Source organism: Desarmillaria tabescens (assembly GCF_030435595.1).
Source record: "Desarmillaria tabescens strain CCBAS 213 chromosome Unknown EV420scaffold_35, whole genome shotgun sequence".
In the NCBI taxonomy this organism is placed as follows: domain Eukaryota; kingdom Fungi; phylum Basidiomycota; class Agaricomycetes; order Agaricales; family Physalacriaceae; genus Desarmillaria; species Desarmillaria tabescens.
In genome coordinates, this window is record NW_026848334.1 from 145988 (window position 1) to 167975 (window position 21988).

The 21988-nt window shown below is 47.3% G+C and overlaps 6 protein-coding genes across 6 annotated transcripts; 4 read left to right on the forward strand and 2 right to left on the reverse strand.

Moving 5' to 3' along the window:
* Positions 1 to 1426: 1426 nt before the first annotated feature.
* On the forward strand, positions 1427 to 3139 carry EV420DRAFT_1750294 (uncharacterized protein; the record flags this gene model as incomplete). Its single annotated transcript, XM_060480321.1, has 7 exons — positions 1427 to 1810; positions 1918 to 1962; positions 2018 to 2175; positions 2318 to 2376; positions 2457 to 2596; positions 2658 to 2768; positions 3109 to 3139. The coding sequence occupies exons 1-7, from the start codon at positions 1668 to 1670 to the stop codon at positions 3137 to 3139; spliced, it is 687 nt and encodes a 228-aa protein (XP_060327351.1). The 5' UTR covers positions 1427 to 1667.
* Positions 3140 to 7558: 4419 nt separating this feature from the next.
* Positions 7559 to 8297, forward strand: EV420DRAFT_1646404 (uncharacterized protein; the record flags this gene model as incomplete). Its single annotated transcript, XM_060477908.1, has 4 exons — positions 7559 to 7669; positions 7726 to 7865; positions 7924 to 8065; positions 8118 to 8297. The coding sequence occupies 4 exons, from the start codon at positions 7559 to 7561 to the stop codon at positions 8295 to 8297; spliced, it is 573 nt and encodes a 190-aa protein (XP_060327352.1).
* Positions 8298 to 12820: 4523 nt separating this feature from the next.
* Positions 12821 to 14873, reverse strand: EV420DRAFT_1646405 (uncharacterized protein; the record flags this gene model as incomplete). The annotated part of the gene is made up of 2 exons (XM_060477909.1): positions 12821 to 13873; positions 14622 to 14873. The coding sequence occupies 2 exons, from the start codon at positions 14871 to 14873 to the stop codon at positions 12821 to 12823; spliced, it is 1305 nt and encodes a 434-aa protein (XP_060327353.1).
* Positions 14874 to 15161: 288 nt separating this feature from the next.
* On the forward strand, positions 15162 to 15865 carry EV420DRAFT_1562029 (uncharacterized protein). The gene has a single exon (XM_060473881.1). It carries the CDS (start codon positions 15202 to 15204, stop codon positions 15625 to 15627), a length of 426 nt encoding a protein of 141 aa, XP_060327354.1. The 5' UTR covers positions 15162 to 15201; the 3' UTR covers positions 15628 to 15865.
* A 1557-nt stretch (positions 15866 to 17422) lies between these two features.
* EV420DRAFT_1562031 (uncharacterized protein) lies at positions 17423 to 18623 on the reverse strand (the record flags this gene model as incomplete). The annotated part of the gene is made up of 1 exon (XM_060473882.1): positions 17423 to 18623. The coding sequence occupies one exon, from the start codon at positions 18621 to 18623 to the stop codon at positions 17670 to 17672; it is 954 nt and encodes a 317-aa protein (XP_060327355.1). The 3' UTR covers positions 17423 to 17669.
* Positions 18624 to 19191: 568 nt separating this feature from the next.
* Positions 19192 to 20162, forward strand: EV420DRAFT_1704960 (uncharacterized protein; the record flags this gene model as incomplete). The annotated part of the gene is made up of 5 exons (XM_060479534.1): positions 19192 to 19245; positions 19295 to 19665; positions 19757 to 19880; positions 19935 to 20017; positions 20117 to 20162. 5 exons carry the CDS (start codon positions 19192 to 19194, stop codon positions 20160 to 20162), a joined length of 678 nt encoding a protein of 225 aa, XP_060327356.1.
* Positions 20163 to 21988: the final 1826 nt, after the last annotated feature.

The window sequence follows — 21988 nt, forward strand, 5'->3', positions numbered from 1 at the left end:
CAAGGCATCCAGGGGCCTGAAGGGAAACAGTCAAGTCAAGCTCACTTGCTTTTTCTGTGATAAGGCCAGGCATTTGAAGGCGGATTGTGAGGAGAGGGCGAAGTGGTGGAAGTCAAAGAAAGGGAAGACTGTGGCGGCGGACTTTGCCGGGTTGGCTTATGAGAGTGACTCCGATGTCACTTTCTAGGTTACTCTTTCCCACCACGGTGTTCACCTTCCGGGGGTGTACATTGTATGTTTTCTCCTCTCATTTTTCTCTTCTTTTCTTGGTATTGATGCATGAACTTGTGGGGGTGTGTTGGAATGTCAAGTGTTGTGCATCATGGTGCAGTCGATGTCGGGATCTTCAGTAGGAAGCACCGTTCATCTGTTCTCCTCCTCGGCTTTCCTTATTACATCATATTGCTTCTATTAGTGTACATGGCATGTAGATAAATAGGTAGATGAACGACGATGACCCTCGCCTGTTTGCGAGGGTTCCCTGCTATATCCGGGTGAGCAGCTGGAGAATTACCGCTTATCTCAACAAAGACAGAACAGATAGAAGATCAACATCTGGTTATGTCTGTACCTATGCAGGGGGAGCTGTTACTTGGAGTTCAAAAAAACAGCCCACCATAGCCCTATCCACTATGGAAGCAGAGTATATGGCCCTCGCGCACACAACTAGAGAAGTAATATGGTTGCGAGCACTCCTAACCGAATTAGGGTTGCCACCTGATGGTGCAACTACTATTATGGTCGACAATCAATCAGCAATCAAATTTGCTGAGAACCCAATATTCCACACGCGATCAAAACACATTGATATCCGTCATCATTTTGTTCGCGAGTGCATGGCTTCAAATGAAGTCAAAGTTCAGCACTGCGCCTCAGAGGAGAACTTAGCAGATATATTCACTAAAGGACTACCAAGACCATTACATGAATATTTATCTGCAGGTATTCTAGGTACTCGGAATTGAGGGGGAGTGTTGGGATAGCAATCCCGAGTTAGTGCTAGAATGCACTCAAAGCTTCGGCATGACTAAGCAGCATGAACATTTAACCGCAATAGTAGACACATATAGTAATCCGTAGTAAATTCTAGAAGTAGTACAACTTGTATTTAAGTACGATGCCTCTCCCTCGAGAGGCTAATTAATTCTCTCTCTTACACATTCTCCTCTGTACTTCCAACACATATGTCGCAAGTGTCACCAAGGTCACCATACTCATCTTCAATCTGCTAGAGGTTTGTTTGAGTATACATTGCTCAAGGCAGTTCAATGGACACTGATACGCCTGCCTGGCGTCTACCCTTGTAAAACGCATATCAATCTAATTTTATTATCCTACAAACTATGTTTGTAGCGGTGCGAGTAAGAAAGAACCTGCAAGGTACACAGCAAGAAGTGTTAAACCCCACTGCATCAGTAAGGACTTGGCCATGACAAGCCTAAGGGCTCGGGCAACAGACCAGTGATCCGATGACTCAGCCCGAGTGACAGAAGGTCCAGGCAGGTCGAAAGCACATGGCTCCAGCTGAACTGGCATCCTGGCACTGATGGTCGCCTGATGGCATCGGTCCGAAAGTAAGAATAACAAAACAAAGAACGATCACGTATGGCTTTACTTACCTGGCAGCTTTCCTAGTCTCTCAGGTGGATGGTTGGCTCGCCGGGTAGATGAGAAACAAGAACCGTAACACCAGGGGCTCTGCCCCGGTACAGGTAAAACTTAGTATCATGAGCCAGGACACCAGGTTGCGGCACAAGATCATGATCGGGTTCACCTGGGAGCTGGGATATGAGCTCATATCTGTCAGGAAGTGAGCTCATATCCACCCGGCTCAGTCAGCGAGCGCAGTAATAGTACCTGGAAAGATTGGAAATATAGATAGGGTAGAATAGTATAAATACTGTCCATGTAAACTAGCGGGAGGGGAGGTTTCTGGCCCCCGGAACACTACCAAGCAAATTAGTACGTGTTTTGGTTAAGAGCTTCGAGTCCTAGACTCACCTGGAATAGTATTTAGTGACCTGGTCACGTTTTGTGTGCAAGAACCGTTCAGAAAGCAGTCAGTTCAGAAAGATACAGACAGACAGTCAGAAGTACAGTCCAGAATCCATGTTAGCACCAGTAAAACTGCAACCAGGCAGACAGTATCAGTTCAGACACTGCACCAGGCAGCCCGTACGCATTCAGGAAACTGCACCAGGCAGCCCGTTGGTATCAAATTGTGTTCGGTAACACAGAAAGTCCAGATTTGTGTCGTTTCAGAATATTGCAATCAAACAAATTATATTCATTATCAACCTGGAATTAGTATCCACAGTACAAGCATCGACCCGGTGTAACTTACCCCTTCGAACCGCAATTATTGAGTGTGTTAGGGTGTGTGTGTGTGTAGCACTTCGCCTTCCTTAGCATAGTTAGTACCTTTCAACGCTATCACTTACCCTATGTTTCTGTAGCAAAAGGGAAAGAACAAGGAGAGTGTGAAGGAACTCTGTGAGAGCATCGCGAATACAATTATCGTCATCGACAATGTCGTGCGTATGCGTGGAGAGCTGGGAGCCTCCCATTTTAAGGGCATTTGCGAAGAGATGGAAGGGTGGGTGGCGTTTTTCCGTCAGTAAAATGGCACTAACAGCTACTAATTGGTCTTACAATAGGTATCTTCAAGGCATGGCACAAGATTTGAAGGATATGAAGCGCAAGCACCGTAGCATCAAGGGTATCTTTAGTGTCGACGAGTTCCGAGACGCCATTCAAGCCTACAGGAAGTGCGTCGACGACTTGAAGATTGACTTTTTGGTATACTTCCACTTCCGACTTTTTCGTGCTGTGGCTCACATCGCACTGCTGTAGATCCATGTAACGTGTGACTGCTTTTTCAAGGTTATGGAGATAAAGCTTCGGAAGGACCAGACTGTGCTGTGTCATTTGGAGGAAGATTTCGTGATCCGGATTCCAAAAAAAGCCACTGTAATCTGTGCCTTTTTTTTTTTTAGCTGATGCGTAGTAATTCAAGGCCGTGTAGTGCCACATCTTGTATGCTTGTTCCGGCATTCCCAAGTGGTGCCGTACCGTGTAATGATGATGATGATGATCGACAATCTACAGCGGATTGTTTGAGCCCTTGATGAAGATCTGAAAAGAGATGTCTATTTATAACACATACCTGTACATAGTGATCGTATACATACTTTTGTGTAGTACTTAACAATTGTAGATGGACGGTGTACCTAATTCCAAGCATTGGAGAACGTTCGAGTACTTACTCTCAATACAAGTCGGGATGATTCGAATTAAAGAATCGGGGTCTTTTGGAGGTCTCGTAATAAATCTCGCCCGTTGTAAATTAATATGCCTACTGAACTGGCTGAATATTTCGACATTGAAGACGTTCGCTTCCTTGGCCTATTAGAGACCAGGTACATACATAGCGACACATTTGAGCATTGAACGTGCTCGGAGAAGAAAAACACGCTGTGTATAATGGTAATTCGAATCCTTCTTCCGTCCATGCTTGGGATTTTGATCAGCATGCGGCAGGTTTTAATGAATGTCAACATGCAGTGGTTTGTTACATAAATCTGGAACAGACTATCGCTTTCGCAAAGCAGTACACGTACCAGAATTCAGGAAGTACGGCTTCGGGCTTCAAGTCGTCAACACGCTTCTCATAACTTTATCCATAGACACAGGAAGAGAGACTATAGAATGTGATCGCATAAGTCACTATGGCGAACGCTGGTTCATCCGATCAGCTGTAGCTGGAACCCTTCTCTTGGTTTGGAAAACAGCATTTTGAATTATCCGTGGGGAACTGTATCTTTCTCGTTCCGAATCTCATCCAGAGAACTTTCAGACCCCCGCTGCGTGTCCCGAACCTAAATCAGCACCAACAAAGAGTCGCTTGTTACATGAATCTGGCTGGAGAATATCACTCTCAGAACATCTCTTTCGGATAATGGGGTACATAAGAGTACCAAATTGGTGGCTCTCGAATCACTCACATGCTTGCTGAAATCATGAGTGGCATCACAGAGTTCCTTGGTATTGACGAAGCACTTGATACTGCTATGCTTGCAATCAATTTCGCTCTTCAGATTGGCCGATTGTTATCCCCAGAGTAAGGTGTGTTCGGCATCACGCCTTTCCTTCTCTGCACAGATTATCTGTGAAGTACACAGCTCGCACTTCCTCGTTAAGGCGTTGATAACAACGACTATGTGAGTGATGTTCTCGCACAGCACTTTGACGTCCTTCTTGTTATTTCATCTTTGCTATACGTAGGGCATACAGCAAAGCTCGGAATACAAACCTATAGAAGCTCGATGGCAGTTATGGTGACCTTGGAAGGTTTCTCGATATACGGAATACCAGAAATTTGAGAGAGGCTGGCAATATAGTGGAAGACGTTGAGGGAAGGGCATGGTGATGACTAGTAAGAATGTGTGCTGTAGTGGGCGATGCAGGCGAGCAAGTCTAGTTCGCTACATTGATGCCAAGAGAAGGTGCTGAAAAATGAGATAAGATAACTGAAGACCGCAATAATATAGACAATATGAATGCCAACCAAGAGTCACTCGACGCGGAAAGTGAGCTAATGCCTATTAGCACATCCAGAAGGAGTGTGTTAGGGGTTTCGCGTCTTTCAGTGACCTCGGAACAAATTAAGGAAATCGTAGCATGTTCAACTTCAACTCGTATTTGTGAATCTGGTCTGGTACTGGGAGTTGTTTATGTCGTAAAGAATTATGAATATCTCGAGAACATACCAGCATATATGGGGTTGCTGCGCTTGACGCCAGTATTTTCCCTGAAGTTACGATATCAACGATTATTCCTGAAGTGACAAAGACAATCGCTGTGCCAGTTCGAGAATGCTATTTGACTTACCTTTCCGACGCCATAATCTCTTCTGTCACAGTCCTTGATGACTACTGCGGCAGTTTTGGAGATGTGAAGTGTCGACATATTGGAGGAAGCGGATAGATACAAAGTCAAGGAAAGTCTACAAATCCGGACAGAGCTTCGTGATAGAGACTCAGATCAGTGTTTGGCGCCGCGGGGGAAGCAACCATGTCTTTTTCTTCCTGTTTATGCGATATGCGGAGTCAGTTCTAGGGAAGAGGCATATTCATGAGAATAAAAGTGTCCACTCAATTCGTACAGAGCGTGCGGAAAATGACTGTTCTAGGAGATTGTCGGACCAAATTGCGAGTTGTAGTCACATGGGAACAGCGGCAAATCCGGCCTGATGAGAATCGCGTTGATGGCACGGGAATGTCCACCTATTTTGTATCACCCATCTCCTCGACATCGATAATCCGCTTATCCCCGCTGTACACTCGTGGCTCCTACGCCATGCTGACACTACCCGTCGGGATGAAACAGCAAGCGCGACAGACTAAGACCCACTGCATTCTGTCCGACTCCTTGATAGAATTGCAATCTGAACCGGGTGGCGGACTAAAGCTGAGGAGCGAGCGTGAGGGAGTTACTTTACTGAGAGGCTTTTGCTCGGATTGTATTATGGCTGGCATAACCAAACAATCGAAGGTGCGTCGAGTAGCAACTGACGATTTATCATTATTTTGACTTTGTTTGCAGACGCGCATATATCTCGGGATCCTTCGTAGTTTCCTATCACTGGATTCTTATAAGTTCGTTCCAGTCGCTGACTAGAAATTGGTTATCCTCAACAACGCCTACTCGACCCCTTTCACTTTTCGTGGCGTCTGAGTGATGGGAATGGTTATACTTCAGATTTGTATCCACAGGTGAAGCCCAATATTCGCACAGAGAAATGCCGCATGCAGGCGTCGAGCAAGAGACACTGCCCTAGGGTTGCCATTAGCTGATTGCCTGACCTCATTCAGCATCACTCTGATCAATGATTCACTGTCGGATGTCTGCCTGGTCGTTGAAGGGAACAATGGCTGAGATTCGACAGATGGGTTGGACGGTACCACTCTATTTGCGGATACTTATGGAGTATGCCTATCCTTCTCTTATTATCTGATACTTGCTGACTATCTCCAGGTGCACGTCCCTTCATGGTTGTCGTCAATGAACGCTAGTCCATGTCATTGTGGCCTCCAACAGCAAGGAGACGGCCTCTAGTCAAGAGGTACCAGTAGGAAACGACCATTTATCGGCCCATGTTTCAAAAATCGTTCCCGCAGAGCAGAAAGATGTGATCCATTCAGCTTTCGGGCTTTTGTAAGGTCCTAATGTGCTGCACGCGCTTTTGGTATGTCATCATGATTACATTCTTCAGTTATCTTATCTTTTCCTGGGCAAGAAGAAATCTGCGTAGTAGCCTGCGTGGCTGCGTGGTCGCGTGGAGCGTGGCTGCGTGGTCGTCAGCGTGGTTGACAAATCACAGGGACAATCAAAAGTTGATCAAAAGTCCATCAAACATGACTCAACGCGTTTCCTTCTCTTCTGTCGCAGCCTTCATGGAACCGTCTTGATTGAGAGTATTTGTAAGGTTTAAAAATGACTGCTTAAGTGTGTCACTATCGAAATACTTCGAAGGATATCTGTATCATAAAATTATCATTTGAAAGGGATTGCCACAATTGAAGAGCATCGAAAGCATTGCCGCAGAAGAAAACAATTTCCTGAGTATCCCAAAAACACGAAAAGGCCGCAAAGGGTGCTTTCTAAGCCATAAGTAATAAGGTACATGATGTGGGGTTGCCGCTTACTTTGTCGAGACTTGAGACACCATAATCTATGGTTGGTAATAGGTATCAATGACACAGAGCAAAGAGGCCAATTAAATAAGTGGCCATTATACCTTACCGACGTATGAATAAAGACAGGTTTTACGAGGAAAATGTTGTACGGGCCGGTGATGCCTGCGTGGCTGCGTGGTTAGTCAGCATGGCGGTGCGTGGTCAGCCTGCGTGGTATGGTTGCATGGCTGCGTGGTACGCTAGCATGGTTACTCGCGTGGTCCAAGGTATATCCGCATATAAGGAAGGGTTGTTCTTGTGGGAATTAGATGATCAATTAGATGGTATTGAAGGAATCAAGGTGCAATTCATGTGAAGTCAACGTTGAATTGATGTTTACGGTGTCACGACATCTTTGGATTAATAATTTCAAGCTGGAAAAATGAGAGAGTACTTAATTTTCGATATTTAACCTTCTCATAATCATAGATACACTCATGGAAGATACAATGGCACCTAGGAATCCGAGATTTGAAAGTGTAAAAACTCTAATTGGCAAAAACTGAGATTTGAAACATTTTCGAACAAAGGTCTATTTGTTGCAGAAATTTTACCAATGAGTAAGAAATAGATACAAAGACACGTTTAGCAAAGTATTCTTATCATCGTGCAGTAATTATGTTCAGTCAAGGCAAGTTCAACTCAAGTTCAACTAATGACTTGCGTGGCCTGCGTGGCCACGCGCCACGCACGCATGGTACCACGCAGGTGACCATGCTGAATTTCTAGTGCCCTCTTTTCCTAGATCCCAGAATGCTGTGAAGGGACACGCGCTTCTCCATCAACCTCTACAGCACAAGTCTGCCCCAACAACAACCATCATGTCTGCACTCAACGTCGTTCGCCAAGTCGCCGATATCGCTGAAGCTTCCGGTGTGCCATGCGTTGAGAACGTGGCCAAGGTAGCCGTAGTCGTCTTCAAGCTCTTTGAGGTTCGTGCAACTATCCTGTGCCGGATGGTCAGTCTTACTTATTCTATTCCTTGTAGAAAAAGGGAAAGAACAAGAAAAACGTCAAGGAGCTCTGTGAAAGCATCGCCAACACGATTGCTGTCATCGATGCTTTCGTTCGTATGCACGGAGAGCCTGGGGCTTCACATTTCAAGGATATTTGTGGGGAGATGGAAGTGTGAGTGCTATTTCGCTGGCTGTCACGCCTCAACAACTAATCAAATATCTGACTACAGGTATCTCGAAAGCATAGCTCAAGATTTGAAAGATATGAAGCGCAAACATCGTGGATTTAAAGGCGTCTTTAGCGTCGATGACTTCCGAGAGGCTATCCAGGCTTACAGGAGGCGTGTTGACGATCTCAAGACAGACTTTTTGGTAATTCTTCCTCTTTCAGATTATTCGTGCTGTATCTCACGTTGTGCTGTAGATCCATTCAGTGGGTGACTGCGTTTTGAAGGTCACGGAGATGCACAGCCTGTGGAAGGATGGGATGGCCGAGGCTGTGGTGGGTCCCTCGGAGGAGTTTGTTTTCCGGATCCCGAAGAAGCCCCTTGCAATCACCGCCTTTTTTTTTTTAGCCTCTGATTCCAATTTTTTCTCACAGTAATTGGTCGACGAGTGTCCGACCGATCGTACGAGTTTACCGAAAAATTGCCCTTTGGGCACTAGTCCAATTTGAGACGCCAGCTCCGCGTGTGTGCGAGCGCTGGGAGGGAGACAGTACTGTACATTGGTTTGTAAACTAAGCAAGTCCAATAAGTGTGTCCATCAACTATGAAGAAGTCCGTGGTAATGATAGTCCGTAGCAATGATAGTCCAAATAGTCCGAATGAAAGCTAAGAGTACTGTCCAGGGAGGGTGCTAAAAAACACGAAAGCTCTGTCAATTCGACGAGAGCGACCTGTAAGCTGAAGGGAAACCACTACGAGAAGAAAGAGACATACCTGGCGATTCAGAGAGAGCGATAAGCGTTCCCACTGAGACCGCCAGGTAGATATAGCTCGGAAGAAATGAGAGACACGGCGAGGAAACTAGAAGCCCGTTAGATTCCGCTGTGTCTGTATTGTGCCACGTACTCACTGGTGAGACGGATGAGGGGGCTCCCGTGGGGAGGCTGAGACCGCATATGATGGATATGGACAGTTACGCGCTGAGGGAGCGGCCGACTCGGACGCCAATTAGACTAGTGTAAATAACCTTTCTTTAAACCCAATCAATTAACCCCAGCGAAAAGAGCCTCGAAGGAGATCGAAGACAATCAATTAGACGTATCTACTTCGACGTGCCTTGACCATTCTGCCGTTTGTATCGCTTCTTTGTAACCACATCGAAGGATTTATAAGTAGTTCAAATGAATATATTTTGCTTCGACTGGCATATATGGTCCCAAATTTCTTCGACCCAGAATATATCAAATCATATCGAAGGAGAAAAATTACATATCATTTTGAGCTATCTAAGTACATCTAATGTCATCTATGTAATACCCCGAGGCACTATATATGTCATACAGCCGCCGCCTAGATAGCGTAGCTTAATACTTTAGCAAGAGACATTAGAGTTCCGACGATCATGATTTAATTTATTCTCACAACTACATCCGAAGTTCAATACACTTGTTGCATGTATGTGGTTCCTAATAGACCGAAAAGCCGGGAAGCTCTCTCTTTCGCATTTGCTTGCTTGTACCCCAACGCCTACTGTTACCTATGTTCTACCGAGATGTGCATAGACTACAGCCTGGTCTTGGCACTCAACCCTTGACTTCAGATGAGGATACTCTTTACTTCCTTTTGCAGTTCTCACGGAAAGTTCAATTGTGACCAGCTGGCGGATCCCCGACTGTCGGGATGACTCCCAATATACCAGTTCAATGCCGCTTGATGAGCAAGGTAACTACTACATTCTATGCATTGGTATAGGCATCTGTCGTTAATCGGAAGATGCGGCTGAAGCACGAGCAGAGACAATCCTTCCGCCCGTTCAGCCTGTAAAGTACATCAAATCTGCAATGGTAATATAGATTGATTTGCATAGTGTCTTGACTGCGCTTCGTGTACAGAAAACCGGGATTTATTTCTGAGCTATTTATATATTGATGACAGACTCGGATGCATTATTTCACTTCTCATTCCGACTTTTCTGTCAATACTCAGTTATTCGAGCTTCATTACTATTCCAGTTAGTCATCTACACCTTGGTCAGACTGCATAACTTGCACGGGCCAGGCAGAGGCCAGGCCAAAGCGACGTACTTAGAATCAATGTTAGATTACTTTGTGTCGTATCTCACAACTCCGGTGCTGTGGCGTGCGGATAGTATATTACGTGCTCCACTGCTTCTTCCATATACAAGGATACTAGTGCCGCTCTGCGCTTCCAAATCAATGTGAAACGAATCGTGCGTGGAAGTATGATTCTTACAATCACTCATACTTCTTCTCATGATACATTCTTCTGTCGCATCTCTCGCATCAGGCGTGCTGTAGGCGATTGTTCGCAATGAGTGGGAAAATGCTGTTGCTCGTTATGTGGATCTTCAGTATACTAATCAGACTAACAACTCGTAAAGTGCAAAGTACATGTACAAAGACGTCCGTCTCCGAGACATTCACCCGCCTTCTGCAATCTTGGAAGGTTTCTTCAAGCCCTTTGACATTGGACAATGCTGTCGGTTACGCGGTGCTGTTCTCGGTGTCTTTCCGGCCTCAGGTTATGCCCGTACGATGCCTATCGTTTCATCATTAGCTGTATATTAACTACAGCATGCAAAATTTTCCCGGTATCCCCTTGCATGCCCATGCCAACATCCCGGATCTTCACTCTGCATACATCTATCAAGCCTGTCAACAACGACATTGATATTACAGAGATTCTTCACGACTTCTTTGTTTCACAGCACAGACTCGAGGGAACATTATACATCAAAGAGCGGTACGGATACCTCAAGCAGCGCGACCACGGATAACAAGACTTTGGTAAGCTTTTCAATGTATCCTGTACACCGGAAGCCTTGACGAGGCTGGCTACTTGAAGAGACGCATTGAAAACGGGAACGGTGGTGATTGTTTACAAAGGGATGTACTGTTCAAGGCGACGTCTAGCATCAGATTGACAAGCAGAAGTGCTGTAAGCTTGAAAGGCCGGGCGCTGCCAAACCACGGCACATCCGAGTCCGTGTATACCAAACCATGATCGGCTTCCCTCTACATGAGCTCTGCGCGTGGTGTCGTCAGGGGAGACAATGTGTCATCGCTGGGTGGCTAGGGACAACGGAGCACCCGGTCAGAAGCAGAAAACCGAGCGAGGTAGGGTCGACGGCCTGTTGATAGCGACGGGCGGATTCAGGGAGGGGAAGGAACGACACCCCCATGTTCCATGATGCCGAGAACGGGGGTGGTGAGGTCTCAGGGGCGATAGACTCGCTGTAGGGGATAATATGGGGCGGGAGTGCTGATGCACAACGATGGCAGAGTCGGGGAGACGAGTCACGGATATGGGGTGTGCGGGATGCTAGAGTGGAGCGGTATAGGCCCATGTTGAATGTGGGCGGGGTTGTGGTCATACAGCTGTTACCCAAAAAGGCACCGTCATCGTCCGTCATTGGTGGCCCAATCTTGCCCCAGCATCTCGCTTGTCCTCTCCTGCCTCCCTGCATCTACCCAGCCTTCTCTCCTTTTGCACGAGCCCCTCCACACCTACTGCCGACACCGTCGTTGTGCCACTCGTCGTCATTTTCGTCAGTTTGTACCCATTGCGGACTCCTACAGGCTAGATGGTAATCAATTTTGAGTTCACAGACAACCCTAAGTTCTTGAAGGCCTACAAACCTTGCACGCACTGAAGCTTTGCCCCGATGTTGATGCGGGGTACGCCAGGTCGGTCGCAGTGGGGATTGTCAATAGGCATCATCATCGATGACGACGGCCCGAGGTCCGGATGCTAGAATCAAGGTGACGCGTCATATATTTTCCCACGACTCTTTCATTCGCAACCATGACCATGACCAGACCCCGATGGACCGTTTTCCAGCTTTCTTCCGTGCTAGAATCCTATTCTATGCGTTCGTGTGGAGCCATTTCATCTTGTTCGACGCAGGAGGTCGGCGTGTGGAAAGGGTACGACGCGAAAAAATGACTTGACTCGGGAGGAGGTAGGCTACTTTTTCTCGCTGTCTTTGAATTGTGAAACTTAACAAGGGTTTTTCACAGGTTGATTTCTCGAAATGTACGTCTAGTCGGCGCGATAGAGGCAGTTGTCTCGCAGTACAGGCTTTCGGCGTATCCTCCGCCAAGTTCTCTCTCATCATGTCTATCAACATTCTCGATATGGCAGCATTATCTCAACACACCGTGCTCGTTGTCTCCAAAGAGAAGAAATGGGCGGGGTTCCACTCTGGAGTCGATATTCACCATGGCTTCCGCATATGAAAAAGGTGTGTTACATTGCCCTTGATTATCTTCCATTTCCTGATTCATCCGACAGTCCACATTCGTCAAGCCTGTTTTATATTGAAGATCCTTCACGTTCAGTCGAACATCAGAGTGCACGAAGAAGCTCTGGCGGGGTGCACAACCGTTGCAGGTGTAACAGTAGTACGTTGCACAAGTCTACGACAGCAAGGATGAACATCGACCGTCATCTGATATCAGATCTGAGCTGAAGTCGTGGCATTGCTGAGGGGTTCTAAAGTTCAATATCGGGTGTGTAATCTTTCCTTCACTCATCCCATTCGATTTTTATAATTATTTATATCTAGGAGACACGACCGGAGTGAGCCTGCAGCAACGCGACCATCAACACATGCTCACTCAGAGATCACCCAGTCCTTCTTAATTTCGTTGCCTCCACGATGGACCTTGTAGTGGCGTATCATCCAGCACAGACACCGACGCCGTCCTGCCGTCACTGGATGGTGGTGGTGGTGGTGGTGTTACCGGCGCCAGGTCCCAATAAGGAACGGCCGGGTCCACAGCCCTGACATGGCGAACCATGTGCTGTGGCTGCGAAGGCTCATACCGTTGTAATCACACTGTTGAGTGCGTCTCGCGGAGTAGAGACTCTTCGCAGGGTGCTCAAGTGGGTATCGAAACGGAGAAACGAAACACAGAAGTTTACAGAATTCGAGTATTTATGGATGATACAGTGGTGTACAGTTGATAACTCGGAACACGTCAAAAACGTACTTGGCAAAAGAAGTAAGGACTCGACTATCGTCACTATCCAGAAGGATATGGAGAACATGGAGTCCAAATGATGCGGACTTCAGCGCAGCTGCAAGGGGAGGACTTGCGAGTGCGAAAATGTTGTGAAAGAAACAGGCACGTAAATCCTGTAAGTCGCCAGTTCCGTCGCAGTACAGCAAAACATGTGCCTCATCCTCGACCTCTGAACCACAAAGACGGCACAAATGCTGACAGTGGGGAACGGGAGGACGCCTTCGTTCCGCCCATCGGAGGACCTCGACGGCAAGTGTATGAGAAGACGTCAACAGGCGCACTAGTGCTTTTCGATGGGCAGGAATGGGAACATTGAGATAAGAACGAAAACTTGCCACAGCTGATTTCTGCAACATTTCAGGATGTGCATGGGCAGGGGGATGAGGTCGATGACGTAGCAAGAGGGCCTTGGAGGATGTCGCCATGAACGAGGAAATGTCTGAGAGGCAGGATTGCTCAACATCAGTTATAATCCTCTCGATATCGCTCGGAAGCCAATTGTGAGCCAAATCAATGAACACAGGCTTATTCAGGTTTTGTAAGACATGAACGAGGTCCCTGATCCACGAGGCTTTCTTTGCTCTGGCAAGAGCGAGTGAGTCGGTCATGGCATAGGATAAGAAATGATCGTCGGGAAGTGATAACGCGTATTCCCAGTAGCGAAGGGCAAGCATGATTCTACGATACTTGATGGGCCATATGCCAGACTCAGAAAACAGCATGGCGAGGGGCGAACGCTGAGCGATGCCTAGCAATCGCCGAATGAAACGGTTCTGAACATACTCCATTTGGGAAAGCAATGTGGAATCAATATCGATGGATACGTCACACGCAGACATCAAATGCGGATCAACAGTAGCCATGTAGACATCAATACCGCCTTTCGGAGGGATAGTGCCCACGAAGTTCTCTGCTCCAAACAAGGCGTTAACAGATTTCCGTGCCTTTGAAGCTTTACCGGGTTTCTACAAAATAATGAGAATCGATCGAACTTTTTTTCGGCTGCCCAATATAGTAATTCATAGGTACCGGTTTTCTTTCAACAGCGACTCAACACCAAGAGCAACAGTAATGATAGAATAAACAGTTTAGAATTGATTCCCGAAGCAGTACACAATGTTTTGGTGTCATCAAGTCATGCAATGGAGCCTGCAGTGATGAAGAAAATACCGCTGATTTGGGATTTGACAGACCAGATTAGCGGATTCACGAGGATCACAAACCAAAGGCCTGGGTGGTGATATCAGAGCCTTTGATGGATAATTCGGAGGAATATAGCCCAGTTGTACGTCAGGAAGGTATAATTCGCAGTGCTTATGCATTTGGTGGAATCCAAGATGGGGAATTACTATATTGGGCAGCCGAAAAAAAGTTCGATCGATTCTCATTATTTTGTAGAAACCCGGTAATGTAGTAGTGCTCTTTAAAAATTAACCTGCACGAGAAGTAAGGAGGCGTGAGACAAGGAAATAAGGAACTCCGAGAGATGTAGTACCTGTCTGTAGATGACAAAGTGATCCCAACATATTTGTGCTTGGAGACACACTGAAGGGCCCGACCACCAACGAAGAGAACAGGCAAACGTGTAGGCAAGGGACCTGCAATCCAAATTTTGGTTTTGGAGTCCGAAATAGTCATCGAATTATGGCAGCACCAATGAAACAAGCAGTCCAGCTTCGCCTGCAGTCCTTCTACTAACGTTGAAAACAACACAATGTCATCGGCTTGTTCGACATGAGAAATATGGTGACCATTGAAAATGATATCGTCTGGTCGGTCAGGCACAGCAAAATCAGAGAAGTAGATGTTCCATAACCCGGGAGACAAGCTATCCCTGGCGAGAATGCCTATGATGGACTGAAAGGCGTCGGAGTGATGGGGACCCAATTTCACAACGTATTCCATCTTTCGGTACATCATACGCAGCCAATCCATAATTGGACCCGCAGCTCCTAGTGTGGTCATTTTGGCCCAGAGAGTTGGCTGGTCAGTGGAAGGGAAGGCATTGACGAGATCAACGAACGCGACGTAAAGGCGCTTCCCTTCTGTTCAGGAACGATCGATTGCTGTGCGCAAAATGAACATATTGTTATTGGTGCGATAATGCTCTCGAAATCCATTCTGAGAAGGGGGCAAGATGTCGTTAAGCTCCATCCATTCCCTGAACCGACGATCTATGAGCCAAGTGAAGGCCTTCAGGAAGCAAGATTGCAAGCCAATGATGCGGTAATTCTCGGGGTCCAAATCGCTCTTGTTGGATTTGAGCACGGCAGTAAGAATAGTTGTAAACCAAATGTTCGGTGCATCAAGTGCAGCCAAGCATCTGTTGAAAAAATCTGCAAGGATGTCACTGGGAATGAGCAGAATGTCATCTGTACTGATGTCATCGAGACCGCAAACTTTTTTCTTCTTCCTCTTACGATGTATAAACCGTTTCCACTCTACGATGTCATCAACTAAGAAATCACGGGAAAAAATTCTTCCAGGTGTGCTATCAATAGTTGTGGTAGGAAGTGCTTCCGCTGCTGCTGCAGCGTATGCACGAGCCTCTTTATCCCAATGTTCAGGGAGAGTGTCGGGTAGATTCATTCGACTCTGGAAGGTACCTGTGAGGGACGGAAGAGAGACTCGTGGTAGTGAACTATGGGCAGGATTTGACCAGGAACGAATCAACTTCCAAAAAATCAGCGTGACAAGCAACCTCCATAAGAACCTGTAAATTTGTCCACATGGCCTTTCTCGTTACCCGTCTACCACGATGGGCCTCGGAAGCAACATCTATGTCACCACCATCTGTAAGAGGGACAGGGATGCCAGTCTGTTTACATTTCGTAGGAGGGGCGGATATCGGGTGTTGGGAATCAATAGGTGATGAGGAACGGGTGGGAGGAAGCTTGGAGTAGCGAACCCTTGACCATACTTTCAGAAGTGGATGACAATCGTCTGCATGATCCAATAGTTCAGCTTGTTCCAAGTCCCTACAGTCCTCAAGGAATGATTGAGACAGATCTACCCATTCTGCTCTACCCATATGAGAAGGCAATGCACCAGGGTTGCGAGATGCATTCTGCGCCGCTACGGTTGCGTTATCAAAAGTCTCGTTCCTCTCACCCGTTCTAAGGAGAAGAAACTGTGTAGAAGCCCTCCTTTCAGTCAAACATTGCACCACCAACTTGAGGATGTCATTGTTGGGTCCGATCCAGCCTCTAGCAGCACGTAAAGGGGCCTCATAGCATATGAGATCAATGACATCTTGATTATTGACCACAATCTGTAAGGGAGAGTCGACACCCAAAGAGGTGACAGCAACCATCACTGCTGCAAGTAAAACCCTATGTGTGGCTGAACCAAAGGCGGAGCGAGAATCAGGGACTGTTCCATAAGCAATCGTTCGATTACGGGGGGAACATAGACCCCAATGAATGGCGGCAGTTAATAGGCGATGTCCGCGTGTATTGCCCGGAGTACTGGTGATCCATGCAGAGTAACATGGTCCAGCATTCTTCTTCACGCATGGACACAAAGCTCCATATAAATGTAAACGATCGGCGTCGGTCGGAATTGCTGAAACAGCGGTGTCGAGAACATCAATAACATCTTGGTCAAGTGGACCAGCAATTTCGGCATGCTTTTCCGCATGAAGGTCTGTGATTCGAGGGATGTTCTCTGTCGACTGTGGAAAATCATATAAACTGTCCATAGATTGTAACGATACTGTCAGAGGAGTATGATCGGCGGGACCTCTGTTTCCGATGGTGAAGCGAATGTTATCAGGGTCCAAGGCAAGGGCATGAGATACAAATGCGTAATCCACGACGGAGGTGCCACCGGGCTGGAAGGAGGTAAAAGCATTGGCGTAGGTGAAACTGCGATTGTGTGTGGTGTCATTCAGCTCCAAGCCATTGAGAACACTCATATTTGTATCGTAACATAACTCGATGAAGTCATTGCCTCTTGCATTCGTCTTCACGTCCACAGATCTTGGTCGCGACAGGCATGAAGGTGCATTGGCCGGGAGGTTAGTACCAATCCGACCATTAACGTCGGTCAAGCCAACAATTGGCAGGGTAGAATTCGCCGCCAAGAAAGTTACAGCTTCTGTAAAGTATTGGAAAGGATGGATAGGTGCTCTTGTGCATGCCTTTGAGGTTATGGGAGCGATGTAAGCCGCAACTAAGTAGCAACAGGGAAGTTGCAAAACCAAAAGATCAGGGCATGAGAGCTCATCGATCACGGAGCAACGCAGATCGTCTTTAACGATAGCACATAGGCCGCCCCATGGCCTCCCACCAGTATGTGGTCGGGATCAAAAGACAGCCCTGTGGCCTAGTGGTATTTTGGTATAAGACTCTGTATGGGGAGTCAACCAGGTCTCAAAGAATACGGTGACGTCGTTCCTCCGAATGACTGAAGAAACATCTCGTCGTCTTATCTTTAATGGCAAATGACCGTTGATGTTCCACGAGCATAATGAAAGCCATTGAGGAACACGCTCATTCCTACACGAGATGAAGACTGATTCGACAGACAGTATTAAGCATAGTGATGGTACATACAAGTGAGGTGGTGGTGACACTATAGGCCTATGGGAACAGAAGGGGTAGACATGAAGTAGGAATAGGAAACAATGAGATACAATTACATACATAGGCGATACATGATCATCAAGGTTAGGTAAAAAATCAGTAGTGTTGGTAAGAGTACTGTTAATCAAGCACAGAACTAAATTATCGGGCATCCTGGGAGATGATACGATGCCACCTACCCACGACGGTCATCAACAAAGGGCCCAGTCAAGGGAGAACCTTTTGATAGAGAGGCGGAAGCCGACGCAATCGGAGAATCTGGGTTGTCAGCCCAGAGGAACCGATAATGACGGAAGCGCTCCGGCAGGGAACGGGCAGCAGACATGAAGTCTTTAGCGTTCTGCGCCGTCCGGAACGTGATTACAATGGTACCCGGCGAACTTATTAGATGCTCCACGGAAGAAACCACAGTCATTGAAAGAGCGGGCATGCATCCCATGAGCTGTGCGACATAGTCGTAATGATTGCCTACAGCACGAACCCCACTGACGACGACCTGGAGGGATGGGTCGACTGAACGTGTGGGTAATGGAGCAGGAGTGTGAGGGGAGATGTCTGAAGTCAGCCGGGAAGAGGGCTTTGCAATCGTGGTGGGCGTCGAGATTGAAAGCAAGGTTTTTTCCAACTCAGCCACTCGGCTCTCTAGGACACGATACATGTCTGTTGAGGGGCCAGTACGTGGCATGGACAGAATTTGTGTTTCGATATTCGTCAAGCGATTCGAGTTGCGTTTCAACGTCTCAGACAGAGAGGGGAGGGAGGCGGTGGATGCTGTCAAACCAGCAATGGCTGAATGTTGCTGAAGGAAGCGGCTAGTGACGATGGCAGACAACTCGGACACACGTTTCTGAAGATTAGCGATGTCGGTAGGCAGGTGGCCCATGTCAACAGGCGAATGAGGAGTGGTAGCGGCCGCTGCGAGTGACTGAACTTGGTCACGAAGAGAGTTGAGCTGTATCTCTGTTCGGGAATGTAGATCTGCCAACAGGGAAGGCCATTCCGCGGTTGGAGAGAGAGCGTGAAGATCAGAGGGGTTAGGATCCTTCTTGCGTTTCTTCTTCTGTGGTGCAGCTGAGGATGATGGTTCACCACCGGCAGCGACGAAGGCAGCTTCAGTCTGGCCGCGCATGGAACGTGTATTGCTTGCCGGACCATAGGAAGTGGAAGGAGCGGCGGTTTCATCGGAACCTAAGGAAGACAGTTTTCGTTTCTGAGCGGCCTTTCCTTTTTTCGCTGTGGTAACAGGTGGCAGGTGGAGATCAGGGCTCGAAGAAGCAGGAAGAGAACATGACTGTGCACCGAGATTGATGAGGTCCTCGTCCTCGTCCTCCGGTCGGTCCTCCCGATCCTCCTGATCACACCAGCTCTCTTGAGTCGATGAGTCTTCAATCACTTCGGGGGCTGGTAGCTTTGGCAAGTTTTTCAAGGTGTGGAGGTAATCCTCCTCAACATTCTCGCTATTCGAGGTCATGGAGGTCATGATAGTTGTAGAATAACGAAAGGACCAGGGCGCAGGAAAAGCAAAAGAGCTTGGATTCGGTCATCTATTGAAAGAGAGACATATGGGGGGGACATTGCGAGACAGGCAATATAAAAGAAGTGAGACCGTGACGTTAACGAAACATGTAACATGAGACAGAAGCACATCAGAATCAAACAAGTGTATACAATGGACAGTCGTCGTGCACGGGCCCAGTATGGTGCCCAAAACATATCGGACCGTTCAGGGAGCAAGGGAGGACCGCTGCACAGTGAGATCCTTCAGAAAAGATCCCTCCTGCGGACGTAACCACTGCACAGGCGAGACCCTTCGCAAAAGATCCCTCCTGTGGACGTAACGATGGAGCATCAGTTGGCAAGAGGTGTAGCATGGGCCGTGGTGATGGTGTGATGGTACTACTAGTACTGCAAGGCAGATGGTACGGCTTGGAGGATGGTATCCTATCGTTCGTGATGGGGAGGATCACAATACTCTTCACTTCAAACTCCTTCGCCCATCGCCATCTGCAAAATGCCATATCGTTCTCAGACGGCTGCTACGGATCCTCGGCAGTCCCGCAATCCCGCCCCAGCAGAGATTTAATGTCCGAGGCATGGGGAGCGAGAGCGTACCCGCATCGGTCACTACCTCCGTGTTCCTATGAGAACCTCTCCCCTCTCCGTGTAATGAGGTTCGGGTCGGAAGAATGTCGCGTGGAAAGCTTATCTCCACCCGGAGTAGCGCCAGATCTCACTGAAGTCGCTGTTCAAGTTTCACCGTAGACGGAAGGAAGGGAATAGAATGGGACACGACGTGCAGCAACTCGGTCGATGGGTCACGGAGGATATTTTGGGGACATGGATGGATCGTTTGGAAGAGGAGTGTCGGACTGAGTTGCTGGACACGGTATGGCGAGATTCTTTCATTGGTTTGGCTGTTGCTGATGGTATTCTTGCATAGCGTATCAAAGAAACATCTGATGTTTCGTACGGGTGTAGACTCGTGTTCTGTCTCCCCGTTGCTGTTGCCGATCTTGTATTGAGGTGAGCATCGTTTCCTTATGACGTCTTAGAACGCACTTCTGACACACGCCATCCAGTAGTATTTCTCTTATGTATGCATTGAGTTTCCTGTTCAAACAGGCTTATTGTAAGACTTGAAGAATATGGTCTACGAATCCGGCTGTGATATGGCATGCATGGATTCCAACGCCTGACAGTGGCAGTTGCCTTACTCTTCCGCCTAGTATCTCCTACTAAATATGACCACGTTCAAATGATCTTTTAGGATGAATGGCCACTTCGACTATCGACGAAACCTGGACAGCGCTTTCTATATTCACTCTTCTGTACGAAGGTTAAGTTCTTTACTTCAGTGAGTGTCTTGCTACCCGAGTCGCACCCAAGAGGAGCTAGTGCGCGGTTCTCTTATTTCCCTTCTCTGGCATTCCTATGTCTGCTTGGTTTGCATCCCACTCGGTTCATGGGCGGGTTACAGGAAGAGCCCCTCATTTCATCCGTCGTTCAAGTTTGATGGAAAACGCTTTGACTCGCAAGTTAGGTCTCTTTTGTGACCCAAGCGCTTCCGGATCTTTTGACATAGTATAATTCGGTAGGATGTACGTATAGCTCGTTGGCGTAACGGTCAATTTGCTCATATTATATGGTAGTGGTTGAAGGCAGGGTTCGATTCCCCGCATGTGCAGTGCATGCGATGTAGTTCCTTTTTTTCTCACTGCCCGCCCGAAAATGCTCAGAATTTTTTGTCCGATGCTAGGGCAGGGGAGCACCGTTCAACAATTGTGCTGTCCTGTAATGATCTTCCCGCATCTGTGACATGCTGCCTTTCAAAGATTTTCTGGTGCCAGTCGGTACCAGGATTAAGATTGGGCAGAAGGATCGATTCACAGGAGTAGCATCTGAGAAAGAGAATCAAACCCGTTTTTTTAATCATCTGTCAAAATAAAGATAAGACTATGGAAAGTTAAAGGCTTACCTCGACCGTGGCTCAGGAAACACTGTAGAATTTGCTCTCGCTTCGTCTGAATCGCGGTAATGTTTTCCTCCATCGGGACCACATATGTCAATTCTCTAGCCGAGCTGCGAGACTTGATTTCACTGCACTGTGTGTTGGGGTACAGCAACGATTACCGTGACTCTCTACTGGGTCGGGAGGATCCTCTATGCATGGTACCGTACATCTAATCTCTTACCTGAAGGCATGAAATGAAGTTGACGAGTTATTACCTGAGCGCTGGTAGAAATGAGTAATTTAGGAGTCAGAAAACGCGGAGGAACCTTTTGCCGAGACTGAAGGTCGGCAAACGGTCCTAATTTGGAACTCAACGCTTTCTACGGCTAAACCGGCCCGACGAGAAATCGCGTTGATGGCGTGGGAACGTCCGGCTTCTTTCTTTTCCTCAACTTCGACGATCTGATTATCCTCGTTGTGCACCCGCAGCTTGTATGCCACGCTGATACTACATATAGATGAAACATAAAGGATAACAAGTCGCTACTAAGAGCCACAGCATTCCGCCTGATTCCTTTGTGGAATTGCAATCTGAGCCAGGGGCAGCCGCAGACCGAAGCTAAGCAGAGAGCAGCGAGTGCAAGAGATTTTATTTACCGAGTAGCCTCAACTCGACCTGTATTATAGCTGTTATAAACAAACGACGAAGGTGTGTTGAGTACTGACTGACGACATATCGTCATTTTGACTTTGTTTAATAGACGTGCATATCTCGGGCTCGGATTTATACCTCCTCCACGGTTTCATGTCACTCATCATTTACGAACCGTAAATCTATTATCCTCAAGAACAACTTCTAGATCTTTTTACCGTATCGTGGTCTTTGAAGTCGTTCTATAGCTTCGGACCTGTATCTGCAGATGAGGCCATTATCTGCAAAAAGTGATGTGGTGTCGAGTAAGAAAACCCACTCTACTACCTAGTTTTGCTATTAACCGATTTCTTGTTCTCGTTCAATCCTGCCGCAATGTGATCCTTCGCTG

What these genes read in the sequence shown, in the direction of transcription:
- EV420DRAFT_1562029 (XM_060473881.1), top strand. Translation starts at nt 15,202, where the DNA reads ATGTTCGGTGCATCAAGTGCAGCCAAGCATCTGTTGAAAAAATCTGCA.